The sequence below is a fragment of the Silurus meridionalis genome, chromosome 13 (genome assembly GCF_014805685.1).
Source record: "Silurus meridionalis isolate SWU-2019-XX chromosome 13, ASM1480568v1, whole genome shotgun sequence".
In the NCBI taxonomy this organism is placed as follows: Eukaryota; Metazoa; Chordata; class Actinopteri; order Siluriformes; family Siluridae; genus Silurus; species Silurus meridionalis.
The window spans coordinates 11,986,965-12,006,531 of record NC_060896.1 but is presented as its reverse complement, the minus strand read 5'-3'; the positions used below and the strand labels follow the sequence as shown (position 1 = coordinate 12,006,531).

General features: G+C 39.7%; 1 protein-coding gene across 1 annotated transcript in view; it reads left to right on the top strand.

Moving 5' to 3' along the window:
- Positions 1-19,345, top strand: part of zfpm1 (zinc finger protein, FOG family member 1) — a 64,539-nt gene extending 45,194 nt beyond the window's left edge. The window contains exons 4-9 of the mRNA XM_046864362.1: positions 7,393-7,526; positions 14,304-14,394; positions 14,635-14,853; positions 15,850-16,080; positions 16,363-16,590; positions 16,759-19,345. Coding sequence (XP_046720318.1) covers positions 7,393-7,526; positions 14,304-14,394; positions 14,635-14,853; positions 15,850-16,080; positions 16,363-16,590; positions 16,759-19,118 — 3,263 coding nt within the window. The 3' untranslated portion in view covers positions 19,119-19,345. The remainder of the gene's footprint in view (positions 1-7,392; positions 7,527-14,303; positions 14,395-14,634; positions 14,854-15,849; positions 16,081-16,362; positions 16,591-16,758) is intronic.
- The last annotated feature ends 222 nt before the right edge of the window (positions 19,346-19,567 follow it).

Here is a 19,567-nt window from a genome sequence, read left to right as displayed (position 1 = left end):
GTGGTAATTCCAGTTTACTGTTTAAAGCAAATAGTCAAAGATTAACTTGAATGGGTGGGAAATGTGAGAAAAGTAATTCACCTATTTAAACAACTTTCTTTTCACTGTACCAGTGCATCATGTTTATCGAGCCAAATTGAATATCAAGTAATTTGTGTTAAAAGTGTACAGTATATACAATATTACAATATATGGTTTTGATTCAGCTGTTCAGTTTGAAAGCTTTCTGCTTTCTTATTCTGCTTAAATTTACATTATATGGCACAAGACAATGCCTCCCAAACTTTTACCACAAAGCTGAATGCTCTCAATTTTGTTGAATATATTTGTATGTTGTTTAATTTAGATTTCCCTTTACTCACACTGAGGCCAAAACCCATTTCAATGATTGTTTCTGATCTGCAAGGAGTCCTGACTTCAACCTGGTTAAACACCTATAGGTTGAACTTTATGAGCACTGAGTGCAGCCCAGGTCTCATCAATACCCGACTTCACTAATGCTGATGTGACTGAATGAGCAAATTAAAAGGAAAGCCTTCCCAGAAAATTGGAGTAGAAAAGTTTTAGGGTAAATTTGAGTTAGCAAATATAAAACTCTATATTAATACCATAACCTTTGAATAAGATGCACATATGCATGTCAGGTGTTCACATCTTTGGTCCGTATAGTGTAATTGTTTACCTTCATTAATGTTTTTTCCTGGTTAATAATCTAACTTATTGTCTTTAGTAACATGAGAAGACTGATCTTGTTTTCTTGAAAAAGAGTGTGGATGAGACCGGCAAATGGAAAGCGTGGGAGTATACATATGAGTGTAGTGACTTTAAAATAGTTAAGCAAGCTTTTGAGGTCTTTCTTTCAAAGATTTCATTTAAAAAAGCAACAGTATTCTGACTAACTATACACTTTGAGTTCTGCATTCTGAACACAACAGTGTTACATGTATTACTTTACAGCCCTGATACTAACCAATCAATGATTTTTGATCAACCAACACTCAGGAAGTAAACTCAGGATTATTAATGGTATAGTGATACATTGTAGGTACCGGTATATTATTGATATTTCCTCACATGCACTGTGCTTTTTTTTTATCAGTGCCAGTGACATAGTCAGTGCACACTGAAGCTGTAATACTTTAAAAGTACTCCATAAAAAAAGGGCAAGAAAAATTGAAAACACTGTTTTGTTCCTATTGTTCCACGATGTCCCTCTTTGTCAGCCACTTCTGCAGATTACTCATCTAAAAAGCTTTTTTTTAATTAGTGACAGTGCTGTATCTGTATTCTTCTGTTAATTATAAAACCAAGAGCTACAGCGTAGTTTCTGCGTGATACTTTTCTCAGTTCTCACTTTTTTCTCTCTAAAATCTAAATTCACTTGACACTATCATTAAAACGACCTATTTAAAGCCAGAAAGAGTCTCTAAAGTAGACACGAAATAATTATTGAATTAATTATCAAAGTCACATACCGTACAATTAATTTTGTGCTTTTGCTGGAGTCCCCCCGCAGACCCCCACCCCTCGATTATGCACAGAGAATGTCAAGAAACATTTTCTAATTAATTTGTGTGTGATAATCAGAAAGAGTTACTGGAAGGTCTCCACTTTCGATTTATGAGAGGGGAGCAGTGGTAGAGGACAGGGTGAGCAAGTCTTAGTTTGCACGCACGCACGCACACACACACACACACACACACACACACACACACACACACACACACACACACACACAAAACCAGCATGACTTGCACACATATGCAGGTTATAATTAAACCTAAATAAATACATATTTTTTTTATGCATAAGATCCACATTCATCTGAAACATTTTTAACCTGTCATTTTATTTTTCATGCTGCTGATGCAGTATGTCGGCATGATATGAGAAAACCATTAAGCTAAATGAATGACGCAACTTAATGACCTGCGTAAAATTAGACAACGCGCATAACAATGAACAGAAGAAGCACAATCAGCCGTTATTCTTTTGATACGATGAGAGTAAATGGGTTTTGGCGTTATTATTTTCAGCTCCTCTATTTTTAGAGTCTGCGTGCATTCCATTCTGAAACAGAACTAGCCAGTGGCACAGTAGCATTGGACATTTTTGGTTAACATACACCACAAAAAGGGACAATTTTGTGCAGAAAAGATTGGTGATGTGAATGTTTTTAAATGACAGAATTTAATTGCAAAATTTACATTATGCTGTAAAAGATTTTTCTAAACCATAACCTAGCATGAAGTGAATGTATTTTTTTGTTTTCTTTTTAAAGTTGCCAAATAGTTTCTCAATATATGTAAATGGAGCAGAGAGGACTAGTGACAAAAATATGAAATGTCTACAGTAATATTGTGTTTGCTTAATTCTGTAATATACAGGTTGTCCGAAACCTAGTTTAGCCACTCAGCTATAATAGTATGTGACGTCTGAGAAAATGTAGTGTGTGTGACGTAAAAAAAAAAAAATGTAATGTCTATGTAGTTTTACTCTCATTGGTTATTTGCCCTCATATCATACTATAATTAGCAGAAGAGCAGCTGGAACTTTTTTCATCCAGGTTAAGAGTTCATAAATACCTTTTTCAGTCTGACCGACAGTTTAACAATTACAGTAAAAACCAAAGAAAAACAGGTTTAATTACTAAAAAGCATAATTTATAAAAGTAATAATAACATTTAGCCATTTTTACTTCTGCATCTAAAGCCAAAGCAAACCTAACACATTTCATCTTCCAAGTGGTGAGCATAATGAGATTTTCTCATGAATTGTTTCCAAAAGGAAGTCACAGAGCTTAATAACATTCCTCAAAGGTCCAGAGCTGATCTAAATCAAAAACTGAGCTAAGTTCTTTGTTGAGGTCTTCATATACAGTATATTGCGTTTGGTTGCCAAAATTCACCAAAACCTATGAAGCATATGTGACTCATGTCGCCCCCTGATGGTAAAATACAGAACATGTCCATTATACTAGGGAAGATAATCTAGTGAGATGATGTGTTTGCTGGTTGCAGATTAAAAGGCTGTCCATCTTCTTGCCACTTCAGTTACTTTCTTTTCTGTCTCTCTATCTCTATTGCATTTTGAACCTACAGATTGCCGAATCCTTATTTGTTTCTTAAAGTCATCTCATCGTTGCACCATTGCTGCTTTTCATTTGTTTTGAGTTTATCATTCTTCCCGCTCACATATTGGCTTTTCTGCATGTTTGGCATGTGCTCTTTTCCAGGCCTTGTGCTGGGCTGATAAAGGTTCAGAAGTACAGTTAAGAGAAATTAGTTGTGTAAACAGTAGTAAATGTCAATGATAAAGTTCTGTTGAAGCTCATCTGCGTGGCAACGCAGGTGTCTTATCTCTCTCTGGCAATAGACGGCAAAATGGAAATGATGCCATGATGGTGAATAGGCAGTGCATATCCCAGAAATTTGTATCTTTTTAAACCGTATGTTTTGACTCTGCTTAGGCTTGAAGTGTGTGTGTGTGTGTGTGTGTGTGTGTGTGTGTGTGTGTGTGTGTGTGTGTATTTGTGGCAAGGTTTTGCTCTAAAAGTAAGAGGGATAAATCAGATTGTTAGCTAATCCAAAATACAAATTAGCTCCAGCTGCCTTTTAAATTTAACAATATGATTTTGAACTGTACATTTAAATGTAAAATGCTTTAGATTTTTTTGGATCCGTCTTTAGTTACAGTGGGGAAAAAGCATTGGGTTTGTTGCTCGGCAGAGGTTAAACCCCCCCTATTAGTGCGGGGTCGGAGTGCGTCTCAGATAAAGATTTCCTGTTGTACTTTGTCAAAAAATCAATGGCTGCACACTGATCCGCTCATTTGATATCAACAATAGTCTTTTTAAAAATCAATTAGCCGTGATCGGGAAGATCATGTTGCTGGAGGAGTACACCAGGAAAGCACCAGGGATGCAGCGTTGTCCGAACCTGCTCTTTAACGTAGTCAATTTTTCCTCTTAAATGTACAGTTCAAGTGTGACAATGTTGAGTTATAAATAGGTTTTGTTTATAGATTTCGACCATGTTATTTTAGCTGTTTTCAGTCACTGTTAAGTATCTTATGATCAGAAACAGAGCTGAGTTTCTTTTACCAGGTTCCTGTTGGTAAAAAAAAAACACAGTTGAAAAGATCAGCTATAGATTAAGTGCAGATTTGAGAAGCCTTTCTCTTTAAAATATGGTTGTGTGCATATAGGGTTATCAACAACTTTAAATGACATTGTGCTTAACCTGTCTTTGTGTACGAATCATTTTTATCATTAAACCCTCCACATAGACACCAGACTTATTCAATTGATTTATGCATAATACATTTGTGCACATCAATATTCAGACCTCAGAGAACTAAAGACTTTTTTTATCCTCTCCTCTACTCTCATTTTCTGTCCTCTCCTTTCTTTTCCTCTCCAGGTGGACAACATCATGGCTTATTTTGTTAATTATGGAGCAGTTGTTTTATAGCAGTCAAGTCAACCAGGTGCTTGGACTATTGATAAGGGTTTGTGTGGACACTACCAGCATGGAGCAGTATTGATAAGAGCTGTGTGGACTCATTGCTATTGATAAGGCTAGCATGCAGTTTTTGGGCATTGGCCACACAATCACATCGATAAGGCTGGTGAGGTTATTGCGGGGCGTTGCTAAGGCCGGACACAGGGCCGATATCAGAGCACTTGACTGGGCATTGTGTGGGAGATCGGTGGGGTCTTGATGATAAGGACATTGGATCTTCAGAAGTGAGGTGTTAAGGTCATTAGCCATGAGTGAGATGTTACCTTGGTGTTCGATTGATGCAAATGTCTTTAGCAAATATATATATTTCTTTATCATTTACTGCCATGTAGAAAGTTAACTTGAACAAATGTGTTTGATGCAAGTCTTTTTTTAAAGCTGTCTAATACTGCATGCAGATGTCTGGGTCATGTGAGGGGTTCAGCTATGGCACTGATGCTATTGTGACTTGATAAAACTCCTCGATTTCTGGGCTGCTGAGGTGATAGCAAGTTTGGACACTGAACTTTAAACTGTTGATAGCAGCACAATCTCTGATGGCTAGTGACAAGCCTAGTTAATGACCAACCTGCTTTTGCATGGCCAGTCTGACCTATTATTCCTATGTCGTTCAATAATACCATGTGGTTATCTGTATTTCTTCCATATTCTCTGTGTCCCTGTGTGTCCTACTAGTTTGCTGTCGCATAGTTGTTATCTCTCTTTGCTTACATCTGCGTTGATTTCTCTGTCCATGTCCCCTTCTCCAGGTTTTGGCTGTGGGAAAAACGTTTTTATCAGTGTTGGTCTGTTGTTCTCTGCTGGAGATAGATACAGGGAAGATAGATGAGTGTTTTGACATGGAGAGTGTTAGACAAACACTCTTATCCTCTGCACTTTAGGCCGACCCCTGAAAGTGAGATTGAACTGCGCGTGGGTGCGTGCCCAGGTCGGGGGGACCTTTTTGTAATTGGTCATGCAAAATAATTACATTAACTGGGAAATCATAGTGTGTAATTGGGATTATTGTTAATTGTTCTGTAATCATGTGTGTGACTGATCTTGTATGTGGGAGTTTCTAAAAGTTGTCATATCTCTGTGTGTAGCTTTTGTCCGTTTCAGTGTTCAGTCTCGCATCTATGAATCAGCAAAGCCTTGACTCCTATCCCTTTTTCGCACTTATCTGTCACAGGAAGTACAAAAGTTCGTTTTGTTTTGGCCCATTTTCCCAAGCACATTCTTCTTATTAAACACCAAGCTCCACCTAGTGGACTGCAGTTCATCCCATTTCTTAGCAAAGATGATTTCTTTGAAAACATCACAGAAAAGAAAACATTACTGTTCTTAATTAAATAAAGGCTATTTAAACAGATATAAATATTCTAAAACTTTAAATTGTATGATTGCATTATAATAGTACATAAAAAAAATGTACTATTATTATGTATATAAAAAAGTAGGGATGTAAAAATGAACGTAAGTATTGTGCTTTAAAATAAAAGTGTTCATTTGGTTACCGGCGCAAATTTTTATTAACATACGATTGATGCAGTGTGCATTTCTGTTTTCCTATTTTTATTTTAAAAAAAGAAATACATTCAAATAAAAGCGTTAACACAACACACATTTATTCATACCGTGCTTTCTTTACTCGGATATAAAAAAAAGTAAACTACACTGAAAAATTATTTCTCAAATCAAGCAACAAAATCCACCATGATGTACATATCCAGCAATTGAAATCGTCCTTGTGGAAACATAGCAAAGGTTACGTTTGTTGTCCTGATGATTTACGCAATTTAAATTTAATCGGTTTAAAACATTTTCAAGATTGATGCTCTGTGTTGAGTCTGGTTTCACAAATAATAAGCATACATTTGCATAAAGCATCTATATTTGTGTATACCTATGTTAAGAGTATTAAAAACTTAAAGTATTAATTTAAGGTACATTAGATAAAAATGTGCAATTAAGTTGCAATTAATCACCATTTAACTCAAGACAGTCATGCGATTAATCGCGATTAAATCTTTGAATACTTCCTCTTAATAGACACATGTATCGAACTGTACTGTGAAATGGTAGCTCCGAGGTTAAGGTGTTGACCTTCTAATCGTAAGACAATGAGTTCAAATTATAGCACAAACCAAGCTCCCACTCCTGAAGAAGGCCCCTAACCCTTACCTGCTCAGTTAAATCAATAAGATAATTGCTCTTGATTAGGGCATCTGTCACATGCCATAAACATAACGTAAAACCTTCTGCACTGTCCAGTGGAAAAACTCTGTACAAGGGGCACTTGTTTAATAATATTTGATAATCTGTAAATAAGTCCTTGTGAGTTAGCACCCAGTAATCAATAATACTTATGCTTTGGTTTCTGTCTGTTTCCTTTTCCCATCTTTTCCCTTTCAGTAAAATTCCCCACCCACCAACCAGCTCTCCCCTAATATATTAAAACTGAAAACCGTGGAAAGTGAGGTTACGCTAAACACATCTATTCAAACCGCTGTTTATGTGCGACAGGGCTGTGAAACACCCTTAAAGAAAAGCACTATCTGCTCTCTGCTCCCTTTTGCATACATACAAGCTCCTGAGACATCTGTGATTGACTAGTGTCACTGTGATTGACAGGTAAGAGGGTATGCTGTAGCTCGCATCCAGAGAGCAATGGAAAGTTTTGCTCCATTGTTGGCTGACTGTGGCTATGTCAAAACTTGCCATGTCCTGATGCTAAAATGTAATATGAGTCCCTTGAAAACACCAGAAAACACCTCTCTGTCTCTGTATGTCAGGGTGCTTATGTATGTCATAATATGTCAAAATCACATTTTTAATATCATCTATTTCTAATACCTTTCTATCTTTGTTGTTGTCTGTGTGTAAACAGATGATTTGAAGCTCTCAGATGGACCAGAGGACTCTAAAGTTCTGGCCTGCAAGGACCTGTTGGTGGACACACTCTGGGGACCTTTCTCTGGAAGCATCCAATCAGATGAAAATACAAATGGAGTATCCACTCAGGTAAGTAGTAAAAAATAATTTTTTTTCTATAGCTTTTCTAACAGAAAGAAACAGTGTTTGGCTGTCTCTTTTTAAGATTTCCACATTTGCTCATGTTCATGTGATGGTCATTAAGTACAGAGTGTTTGTGTTTGGCAAGCTTGCGGTCATGTGCTGTAAATCCATCCAGTCATGTGATGCTAAGAGTGTTCTTCTATCTGGCCAAATAGTTTAACAATGTAATAATGATAACACACTGTAGACATTCCCCCTTTTTTAATAATTTACACACAAAAATATTAACACAGGTCTGAGTTTAAAAGGTGATAAAAAGGTAATAAATTATGAATAATACATTATCCTAAGCATAAATACCCAAAATATATGAAACAATAATAACCATGGGAGATTTAGGAGTCTCTCTTTCCTATTAAACAAGGAAAGAGAATAGCTGCGTATGGGTATATGCAAATGGGGGTTTTGATGTCTTGTCGAATGAACTCGCTTCTTCTTTTTCTCGGAACCGTGCGGGTTTGTTGGCTGAACCCTGTGTGTGATTGGCTGCTTCATCGCTCCCCCCCCAGACGGACGCTCCTCTTTTATCTCAGCATGGCGCCATCCTCCTGGACAACAAACCTCAATGATTGATTTCGCCTTGATAGGCTCTCATTTCTAAGATTTCATTTATTATCAGGATTTCTGGGTCCGCACCCACCCCCTCCCTCCCTCCCTCCACCTTTCCCTCACCACCTCTTCCTCCTCCTCTTAATCTCTTTCTCATTCCCTCCCTCCCTTCCTCAAACCTTGTTATCGAAGCAGAGGCTTTGTTGATGATTTTCAGTTTGGAACTTTCGCATTCGTATTCTATCACATCAGCTCTCCCTCTCACACAGCGCTATCTTCGAGCCGAAGGAGTGTGTATCTGCACGAGATAACGGCCGGAGAATCGCACATTCCTGTTTCACTCACTGTCCCTTCACATCCTCCTACTTGGCTGTTCGAGGCTTAGGTTGTGGGGGTCACAAACGGTCAGGGCTAGTTTTTCTAAACCAAGGAGCTTACTCAGACTCGAACCTTACACTCACAGTCTCAGGATTAAGCTGACAACAAGCAAGTGATGAAATCATACACTCTTTTTTTGTTTTCTAATGTGAAAAATTTTGTATTTATTACTGCATTATTGCTAAATATAGCACAGCTTTTCCTGAACCATATATATATATATATATATATATATATATATATATATATATATATATATATATATATATATATACACATACATAGAACTGATTGTGTCTGTAAGACATGCATAATGGGACAGTTAAAGCTATCATCACTGAAGTTTGAAGTACCAATAATGTCGAGGAAGTGCTTGGCTTTGTGGCAGCTTCAGTATCAGTGTAAAGTGGCAGTCCTGCACCGTCATCACTGCCAAACCTGTATGCTTTTACACTCAGTTGGCAAATTTACCTTTCCTATGCACAACTCAGATAAGCTATCAGCCTTATACAAAAAATGAGTGCTCTGCTTTATGGATGCCAGTCCTACAAATACACACACGTAACTAGCAAATTGGGATCAGGACTGTCAGAGGATTTATTTAGGCTTGACCAAAGCTAACAACAATACTTTCTTCTTTCCTGATGAAATCGTATTCAACTTATGTCTGCTTTAACATGTATCTATAGACAAATTAAAGCTTCCTTCTAAAAAAAAAATAAAAAATAAAAAAAATTCAGTATTGCACTCTAAAACAGTGCAACTTGATTTCAGTAATAATGCATTCTGGAATAATATTTACACTTATACCCAGTCACATCCCAAATGTAAAAATGATAAGAACAGTTTTATGCAGTTTCTTAATTTCTTAATGCTCAAATTTTGCTGTTTAATTGTTGTTGTTTTGTCCTTATTAAGTGTGTGGATGTCAGACAATCTAGGCGAGTTTTCTAGACGTAGTTATCTTCACACGGATTATGTTTCAGCAACCACTGCTATTTAAATATATGAGACATCAGTTGGCCATATACTGATATACTGTACACATTGTCTGGTGTCCGGTGGCTGTAGATTTGTGCAGACTGAGCAAACACACCAGCCAGCACTGTAGAAGCTGCTGGCTCATTCAGACATTAAGAAAATATCCATGAGTGATGAACAAATCAAACATGCAGGTCGCTTTTGTTCCCTCGTCATTGCCATGCTTGCTGTTTTGCAAAAAAATGCTGCCCGAAGGCACATTGGTGAAGAGTGCGGAGTTCAAAGTCTTATCACGCGCCAAGCGTCTTTTCATCATGTTTTAGAAACAAGCATCTCCCCTAATCCTCCAATAATCTCTCCAGGAGAACTGCTCAGATAAGCAGTGCCACCCACCGCTCTTCAGCACTTTTTTGGGGGGTTCTGCACCTTCCCGAACAACCTCCACTCCGCTAAGGGCGTGTGAAGATGAGGTGCACACACTCTCTCCACTTCTTTTTCGCTGCCTCGCACTCATTCTGATAGGGTTTGTTTGCCACGCATTCTATCAGTCGAGTATCTACATCAGCCAGTAGAGTGTCTCAGAGAGTCACCCCTCAGTGCCTAAGCTTTTTGCTGAAAAGCGATGCATGAATACCTTCAATTATAGTTTCTCTCAATTATCTGTTCAGTGATCAAGGGAAAAGCATGCCAGGCTGCATCGGTTTGGAAAAACATATCATGTGTGGTATTGAGAGGTCGTTCTCAAGAGTGTACCTACAGTCAGTGTACTACTCCAGTGGCAGGACAATAGGGGGAGAATGCTGCCTGCCACAAAATTGGAGAGAGAAAGTACAGGAATAGTGAGCTGAGAAAAAGAAAGTAAAAGGCTGGAAAAAAACTCCCAAGAGGATAAATGATGGCACAATCACAAGGAAAAGTGCCTGAAGGAGGAGAAAGGAGAGAGGAGGGGCTTCATGTGTGTGTCTAATAGTTGATGATCTGACTGTGCTTTGCCTGAAGTCTGTCAGGAAAGGAAGAGGGAGCAGGCGATAGAGAGAGAAAGAGGAGGGGAGATGAGGGAAAACCTCTGAACCTCATCTCCGGCAGTTTAAAAAGCCTGCTTTCCAAGAGTGTCTTATTTTCAAGTCTTTTATCTCATCCGTTTTAAGTATCAAGAGTTATATATTCTTACGTTGTTTGCATGGAGCTGATCAAAGTTTTTGGTTTTTTAGAGAGATAAGTGGTGTTTTGAGGCATGAGAATTTGTTTGTAGGCACAAGTGCGTGTGTATGAACACATATGGTTACATTTAATGTATGTACATGTGGGACAGTGAAAGTATTAGAGAAAGGGAGATGGAAGGAAAGTAAGTGTGTGTGTGTGTGTGTGTGTGTGTGTGTGTGGCGGATGAGAGAAGCTTTCTGATTATTATCTTCCTTCCTTTTCTTCTCTGTATTTTTGGAGGATTCACACACTGACCTCTTTGTTTGGGACAGTGTGCACCCTTTTCCACCCCCCTGCTGGGAAAGAAACCATTTCCTGTAGCGGAGAGATAGAGAGAGGGGCAGACAGAGGGAGAGTGGAGGCTGAGAGAAAGGGGGGTGAGAAAGGGATGTGCGGAGAGATACGGGATAGGAACAGATAGCGAGAAGGAGATGGAGACAAAGAGTGTGTCGGTGCATAAAAAGAGGGCTTGGAAGAGATGAGGAATGGATTAAATGAAGAGATAACGTACCAGAGCATAAAAAGATGAAGAGAAAAAGAGGAGAAGGGAAGGGAAAATGAGCCGGGTCTTGATTATTCACCTCCTCTGTCTGTCCATTGCTGTCCATGTTTGTTCAAAATCCTTATTTTAACTCCATAATGATTAAGTATTACTATTTCTTTTACTATTGTCACAAATACAAGACACACTTTTCCAAAAATATCTCTTGAAATTTAAGTTTTAAATAGATGATTAATAGAAAATAGGCAACAATTTGGGATTTGACCTAATTAACTGTTGAATGGCAAAAGTACAATTATAGCATGACCATAACTTGAAGTTGTGAGTATCCAGTCAGTGTAAGAATCCAATTGAACATCAGCAACAAAAGCATCACTTCTAGCATAAGAATTTTTTATGCTAAAATTAGAACATTTAGATACATTTTTTTGGGAAAAAAAACATTTATTTAATACATTCCAGTGAAAATTATAAACATGTAAAGATTAATGCAAATTAAATTTTAATTATTTTTACACATTGTTTAAAATAAAACAACATAATTTTTAAGTCACCAATCCAAACCAAATTGGCCTGCATATAGGTTAGAGGTGTAACACATTTGGAGAGAAAATTGATTTTTTTGAATGTCTATTTTTTCCAGGTGAAGGGAAAATGAAATCAGCCTTGAATAATTTGGTGTTTTGGGTGGCTGAGGTCAAAATTAGGGTTAGATTTAGGTGTAGGTAGAGCATTGAGTAGCTGCATTTAAGCATTATTTCAATAATTAGGACATCACAAGAAACAAGCATAGTAAGACATATGTGTTTGTGTGTGGGAGACCCACTTGTCCTCATGGTAAGTGTGTGTGTGTGTGTGTGTGTGTGTGTGTGTGTGTGTGTGTGTGTGTGTGTGTGTGTGTGTGTGGCGCAGAGTTGCTGCTTAATATCAGACCAAATAATTAGATTGGCTATCGTCTGGGTGGCAGCAGTGTGGGAATCAAGCAGATTAAAGCTGGGATTAATATTCATGAGGCACAGGGACTCGGACGAGGGGGCTTAGACAGCACCTCAAAGACTCTCACATTGAAGAGCTTAAAGCTGAGAAAGAGAAAGTGAGTGTGGGTGAGAGAAAGATCAATAACAATTGTTATTATCACTAATCATTTCTGTTACTTATTACTCTGTATGGGTGCTTGTTGATATAACATAATGTCTTCTATTTATAAGCTTATTGCATTGAATTAAGAAAGGAAACAACGAGCAGGGGATAGATAGATAGATAGATAGATAGATAGATAGATAGATAGATAGATAGATAGATAGATAGATAGATAGATAGATAGATAGATAGATAGATAGATAGATAGATAGATAGATGGATATGGATATGGATATGGATATAGAAGGTGCATAAATACCAAATCTTATTTTTTTTTTTATTGTTGCAGTGTAATGATTGTAGTTTTGAAAGGTTATACACTTATTGTTTACAAGTTTTATTGCTTATTAGTTGCTTGAATCCAGCAGCTGCTCTTAGGTTGTTTTGAACAAGGTAATGGCTTCTATTTAAGTTGTATAGTAACCTTGCCTGTGTTGTGTGAGCGAGTGTGTGAGGAGAAAAAAAGGTAAAGCTTGTGAATGAATGTGTTTAATCTGTGAACAGGTGTGGCCATGCGTGTTGAGTCAGAAGGGGTGGCTGAGCACACTGCCCTCTCCTCTTGTAGAGCCCAAACTCGAGTCGTGTTAAATGAGTCTGAAACAAATTAGCAGAAGCACGCAGCACTTATGGCGCAGACGGCTCCGGCATTGGGTTTCAAATTAAAACAAAAGGAGCCCTATCTCCTTATCAGCACTAGTTCCCCATGAAATACAATACGGACCATATCTTCAGGCAAGAACAGACAGATTTAGAAAGAAACCCTTCAGCTGTCCTCCATGGTTGGCTGTCTCATCTCACTGCCCTGACGCTTGGTTCCTTTCATCCTTGGCTTATATTCTGAAGAGACGTCTTTCATATTCTCTTGTCTTTAATGTTTGGTAGGATGACAGGGATACGTGGACCTGTGCATCACCCAGAGCAGCTGCTTAGCTGTTTTTTTGCAGTGCAAGAATGCGAGTGTAAATCCTGATACTGTCACAGTCCTTGTGGATCTACTGCCACCTAGTGTATCAGTATCAGGCCCATAAGTGGATTGAAGCACATATTTAAAAAGTTTTGTCAGCCACTCTCCTTAGATGGACATCCCTGACATTAAACTCTGCTTACATTATGTCTGTCATGTTTTGTGTAACTCATCAGAATCTTTCAAAAGGCAGGTTCATTTACAGGGAGAATGTCAGTATAGGAAAGGTATCGGGTATGATGAATAGCGATACAAAGCATAGTATAGATGTACATATATAGATCAGTATAGATATACATGTATGGCTGTATAATGTTGTAAAGGGACCTGACATTTGGTAGCAGGCATCTTGGTAACAGTATAAAAATCATAAAAATCAATCATATATAAATAATATAAGTAAGTTAAATGGGACTTTTTCCTCTTGGTTTTATGTATTCATGTCAGTAAGTGTGTGTGTGTGTGTGTGTGAGTGAGTGTGTTTATATCTATGTGTATTATGATAAGTTGGTGGAAATGACAGACAGAAAGAACATTTGCAGAGTGCAGCACAAAGAGCAAACTGTGCATAACAGACCAAGTGTATTAATCTTAATATTCCTGTGTATGCAGAGGTATATTACTTGTGTAAATGCACACGCTTGCACACTGCGTTTCATATTAATGTTAGATCAGGAGATAAATTAAAATGAATTGGAGGCATTAGAGTCTTGACATATCTTCCTTCTTAACCATTTTGCTGCATTCTATGGGGTCATTTCATTCCGTTTCTTTGAGCCTCCCCCTGCAATCAACCCTGTTAGATATTCCTGTAAACCTCACCATTTGCCTAGACTTATCATTCGAATGTATACTGATCTTAACGCTTGTGGGAATCATTTTATGCTTGTAAGTGAATTAAATGGGTGGAGTTTATAAAGTATTTTAAAGTCTGTTATTATGAGTTCAAAGACCAAATTTTTTTCTTTCTGTTAATGATTTCTTGTCTGTGTTTTCTCATATAAAGAGTCTGGTGTGTGATGGTGAGGACTGTTGGCTCACAAGAATCCCTTTGACCTCCTCTTCCTCAGAAGCAAACTGCATCATTTACAGTCAAGGTACTATAGCACTTACTCAACACAACCAACAAACACACCCTAACTGTACTAAATGTAATGGCTCAACCACCACCATTATAGTTCTAACTACATGCAAATGAGCATGATAATACTAGATCTGGGAAATTATTGTCTCTATTTCTCAATGGTCCAAACATTCTTTCTGGTTAACCCTAACTGCAAAACTGCCAAAAAAAAAAAAACCTGATTGCCTAAAGCCAACAACTGTTATTTTTCTAGATGATGGTCTGTACTGTAAGCTCACGCAGGAGCTCTCTAGTGGAGATGCTTTGGTGGCCATCATTTTGTGGCCCAGCGGAGGGCAGCACGCTGTGACTCAAACTAATAACCCCGCAGTGAAAGAGGAGCCGGTATACCCAGCAACCCTGCCTTCTGATATCCAGCTCCTCCCTCAGCAGGCTGGCATGGCTGCCATTTTGGCAACTGCAGTTGTTAACAGTGAGTCAATATTGTCTTACTTACAAGTGAATGTTTCTTCTAATTTAATGTGTTATTTGTGTCCGCACAAAATAAAGTTCAGTAATTTAGATAGAATAAGGACAAAGAGTATCAGGCCTTGGTTTGCAAACAAATAAACTGAGGCAACATCCATGAAGTTTAAGCATAAAACTTGCTTTTTGGTCCTGCTACCACTAGGTGGCAGTATTACTTTTAGGAGAGACAAGTAAGACGTGAGTAGGGGAAGCACTGGTAATTCACTGGAAATAAAGTCTATCTACCACTACTTCACACACATTGTCGCTTTCTTTCTTTTTCTCTTTCCTTCTGTCTATCTATCTCTCTTCCTTGCATTTTGCTATGGGCTGCTGAGTCGTGCGAGGTGTGGGAGTGGACACATTCATGCTGTGATGAGTGTATAGTTAATTTCAGTAAATTAAGATAAAGGTTAAAAATCATCGACTTTATTCTTCAGTTATGTAGCATTAGTCATGTAGTAAAGAGACAGGTAATTATGGGGTGCTACGATCTTTATCAATATAACCAGTTTAACATGCCCTGACACCAGATCTGTACAATTATACACGTCTTCTCAATCCAGTTGCCTTGGAGATTCAGTTTGCTTGCTCTGTTTTAATGCGTGTGTCATACATTATATGTGACTTATTGTTGCCCACTCTTATGATGCATTGAAATTTATTGTGTCATTAGTTAATAATTAGATATAATTAAAATGTGCACAATTCACTACCTGTTGTAACTTTTAACCACCTCTCGGTTTTATTATAAATAATAATAATAATAATAATAATAATAATCATATTAATAATAATAAAAATAGTAATGTAAATAATAATAAAAATAAATAAATAAAGATCTACTTTTAGTTCAAAGTCTTATTAAACACATGGAAATTATGCCACAGATGAACAGAGAAATAATGTTTGATTTAATGATTCATCTGTATTACTAAATATTTGGGTGCAAATTTTTCAGAGGATATCTTTCCATGCAAAGACTGCGGGATCTGGTACAGAAGTGAGAGGAACCTGCAAGCTCATCTCATGTACTACTGTGCCAGCCGACAGAAACAAACGGCCACAGCTTCCCCTCCACAGGACAAGCCCAAAGACTCCTACCCTAATGAGAGGGTGTGCCCTTTCCCCCAGTGCAACAAGAGTTGCCCTAGTGCTAGCTCACTGGAGATCCACATGAGGACACACAGTGGTGAGTCTTACTTCTCTCCCTTCCTTCCTCCCTCCCTCTTTTACTGCTTTTTTCCTCGTTGTTCTTTTATTTCTCACACCTATTACTCTCTCACTTTCCGTTTCTCAGTACATCTTTCAGTCTTTTCAGATTAATATTAATGAATTATTCATTTTGTGCATTGCCAATTTAACAGCTCACTAAGTGCTTTTTATTTAACATTTTATAGTGTCAAAACATGTAAGCAAAACAATGCTTACTATTATTTGCCACACACTGTATGTATATGTGTCTGTACTCCAGGGGAGCGTCCATTTGTCTGTTTGATCTGCTTGTCGGCATTCACTACCAAGGCTAACTGTGAGCGGCATTTGAAGGTGCACACTGACACTCTGAATGGCCTGTGCCACGGCTGTGGATTCATCTCTACAACTCGAGACATTCTCTACAGCCATCTGGTCACTAGCCACATGGTCTGTCAGCCTGGTTCTCGCAGTGAAGGCTACTCCCCAAAACTTCCAGTGGCTTCAGGTAGGCATCACAACTGGGCTGAGCTATTTCATGAGTATCAGCATTTACTACAACATAGACTGACACTGATTACAGACCAGATAAAGTCAGTCTTAGATTATTTTTTGACTTAAATCTTCTTTTCCTCCAACATTACATTTATGCTCTGTCTTGTCTTCTGTCTAACAGGCCTGAGTCCGGGGGACTCTGGCATATTGCTGAAGTGTCAAGTGTGTGGATTTTCAGCAGACACCCCTGCTCTGCTCCAACAGCATGTCCATACCCACCTGGAGATCAGGGTTCCTGTTGAAAGGAGCCACACACCTCGCCAAGGTAGCCCTGTAACCTCAGATCTCTCAGAGCCTCAGGACCAAGAGTTATCAGCCAGCATGCCTAGACCAGACTCTTCTAGCCCTGGGGCCAATGGTGGAGCAGCCACCTCCCGTGGCTGTAGTTCTCCAGAGCAGCTGAAGATCAAGGAGGAGCCACAGTCTGACTCAGAGAATGAATCAAGGGGTGAAGAGCAGGATGGCAATCATAGTGCAAATGCTACAGAGCCAAGCTCTCCACATCAGTCCTCTCCTACGAGTCCTACAGTCATTGCAGTAAAAGCAGAGCCATCCAGTCCTTCTCCAGGCTCTAGCCCTGTTCACTTGGGAGCAGGGGCATCAGTGTTACCTGGTGGAGCTTTGTTTCTTCCCCCATATCTTTTTAGCCCTGAGGCTGCCATTATGCCCCAGGCATCTGAAATCCTGGCCAAAATGTCAGAGATGGTTCATAGCAGGCTGAAGAGTGGGCAGGTCCCAGCATCTGCACAAGGCTTCTACTCTTCAGGCTCTCCTGGTGGCGTGCTCAAGGGAGCAACATGCTTTGAATGTGACATTACCTTCAATAACATCAACAACTATTATGCCCACAAAAGATTGTACTGCTCAGGCAGACACCAGCAAGGGGAAGGGTCAGGCCTGGTAACAGATGATCCAGTAACTGCAGCAGCCCTTTCAGGTCATGATGCCTCACCACAAACAGGACCAGCCAATTCAACATCAGCTTCTCCTAGTCACACTGACTCTGCGGTGGCAATTACCGATACCAAACCAGCCGAGGTAAAGAGTGAGACTCCAGGACTGAAAGACACTGCATGTTCATCTTCTTCAGAGGGTGAGGGTGCTGGAGGGGGTAGGGTAAGTGAGGGGAGCCAGAGCCCTGCAGAAAGGAGTGGATCTGCTGAAGACCTGGATGAGGATACCACTCGAACATTCTGCCAGGCCTGCAATATTCATTTCAGCAGACATGAGAACTACATTGTCCATAAGAGATTTTATTGTGCCTCACGTCATGACCCTTCCAACCAGCGCCTCTTGGCAGGCAAAGCTGCCTTTGTGCCACAACCCATTCGCACACGGAAACGCAAAAAGATGTATGAAATTCATATGGCACGGAATGAAGCCCTGGCCAGTGCAGCTGCCCTTCCTGCTGTACCAGGCATGCCAGTGAAACAAGAAGGTGCCAGTGGTCATTCTGGGACACCTGTGGCCACAGCTCCAAGCTCTACTTGCAGCTCTAGTCCAGAAAGTGATGGCCCAATTGACCTTAGCAAAAAGCCTTGCTTGCGAGAGAACTCAAGAGGAAATAATATTCCAGCATTGCCACTCACAGATTACCACAAGTGTACAGCCTGCAGTATCAGCTTTAACAGTATTGAGAATTACTTGGCCCACAAAACGTACTATTGCCCTGCCACCGCCTTGCAGCCTCAAACCCGGGAGCAGTTGCATCGGCTTAAGAGACCCGCTTCTACTTCCCCTAAGAATCGAGTTCCTGATCTGCATCCTGACACCAAAAGCCACCAAACTGGAAAGCCTACAGTGGTCCCTCACACCTCTGTCTTACCCAGTCTGGAGTCTACCTCTCATTCTATGCCTGGGGTGAAGACCCCAAGCACTCCTCCTGTGATTTGTCCTTACTGCCCTTCTAATCGGCCAGTGACCTCTGATCTGGTGGAGCATTTTAGGACAGCTCATGGGCTAGTCCTTGCCACACAGCAGCAGTCAGAGGTCCAACCACCCAATGTTAGTCCCAGCAACAGCCTCAATACTCGCAATGGAGCTCCACTAACCCCTCCTAAACCTGGCCCCAGGCCCCAGAGGGATGGTGTAAATGGCCAGAACAAGAGGGATGCTGCCTCGCCCTCCTCCCCCCTGCTTAATGGAAGCCCTATAGCACAACATCCTATTGGGACTGGCTCTCCTAAAGCAGCCCCCCCTGCTCTCTCCCCCACAGGCTCAGTTTCCCTGACTGTGTCGCCTGTGTCTGACACTTTGAGAGAGATAGGGTCACAAGGACATACCACCACTCACTTGGTTCTCCCAGAGAAAGCTGTGAGCCACATATCCCCGACCACTCCAAAGGCAGTCCTTGCAACATCTTTACAAAATGGGAATACTCGCTACTGTCGGCTGTGTAACATCAAATTTAGCAGCCTGTCCAACTTCATTGCACACAAAAAGTACTACTGCTCCTCCCACAGTGCTGAACATGTCAAATGAGCCTACCCTTTACACCGTTACTCTCAACTCTGCAAGTGCCATGTGTCATATGTGCAAGTGGCTTTGCCTTGCCCAATCTCAACATTGTATGAAAGTGGGACTGTTACTATCTAGGAGCTGAGGTTGCACTGCCAACCTTACTGTTTCTGCTGTTGTTACTATGGTAACTTATTGCTTATTAAGGGTCACGTTTATATTACACTAAATAAAGAGACATTCTATCTTTACCCAGTTGACCTAGAACTATCCTTATAATGACCCACCACTGAGTTTGACACATGTATTATATCTGCTGATGGGACACTAGAACCCACATTCATTCCTATTAATTCACACTTTTACTTTTGCTTTAATCACTCATGTTCTTGATGTTGATGGTTTTTTTTTTCTTCCTTAATGGTGGCATCATGCATTATGTCCTGGACCGATTGTAGATTTCCTGAGCCATT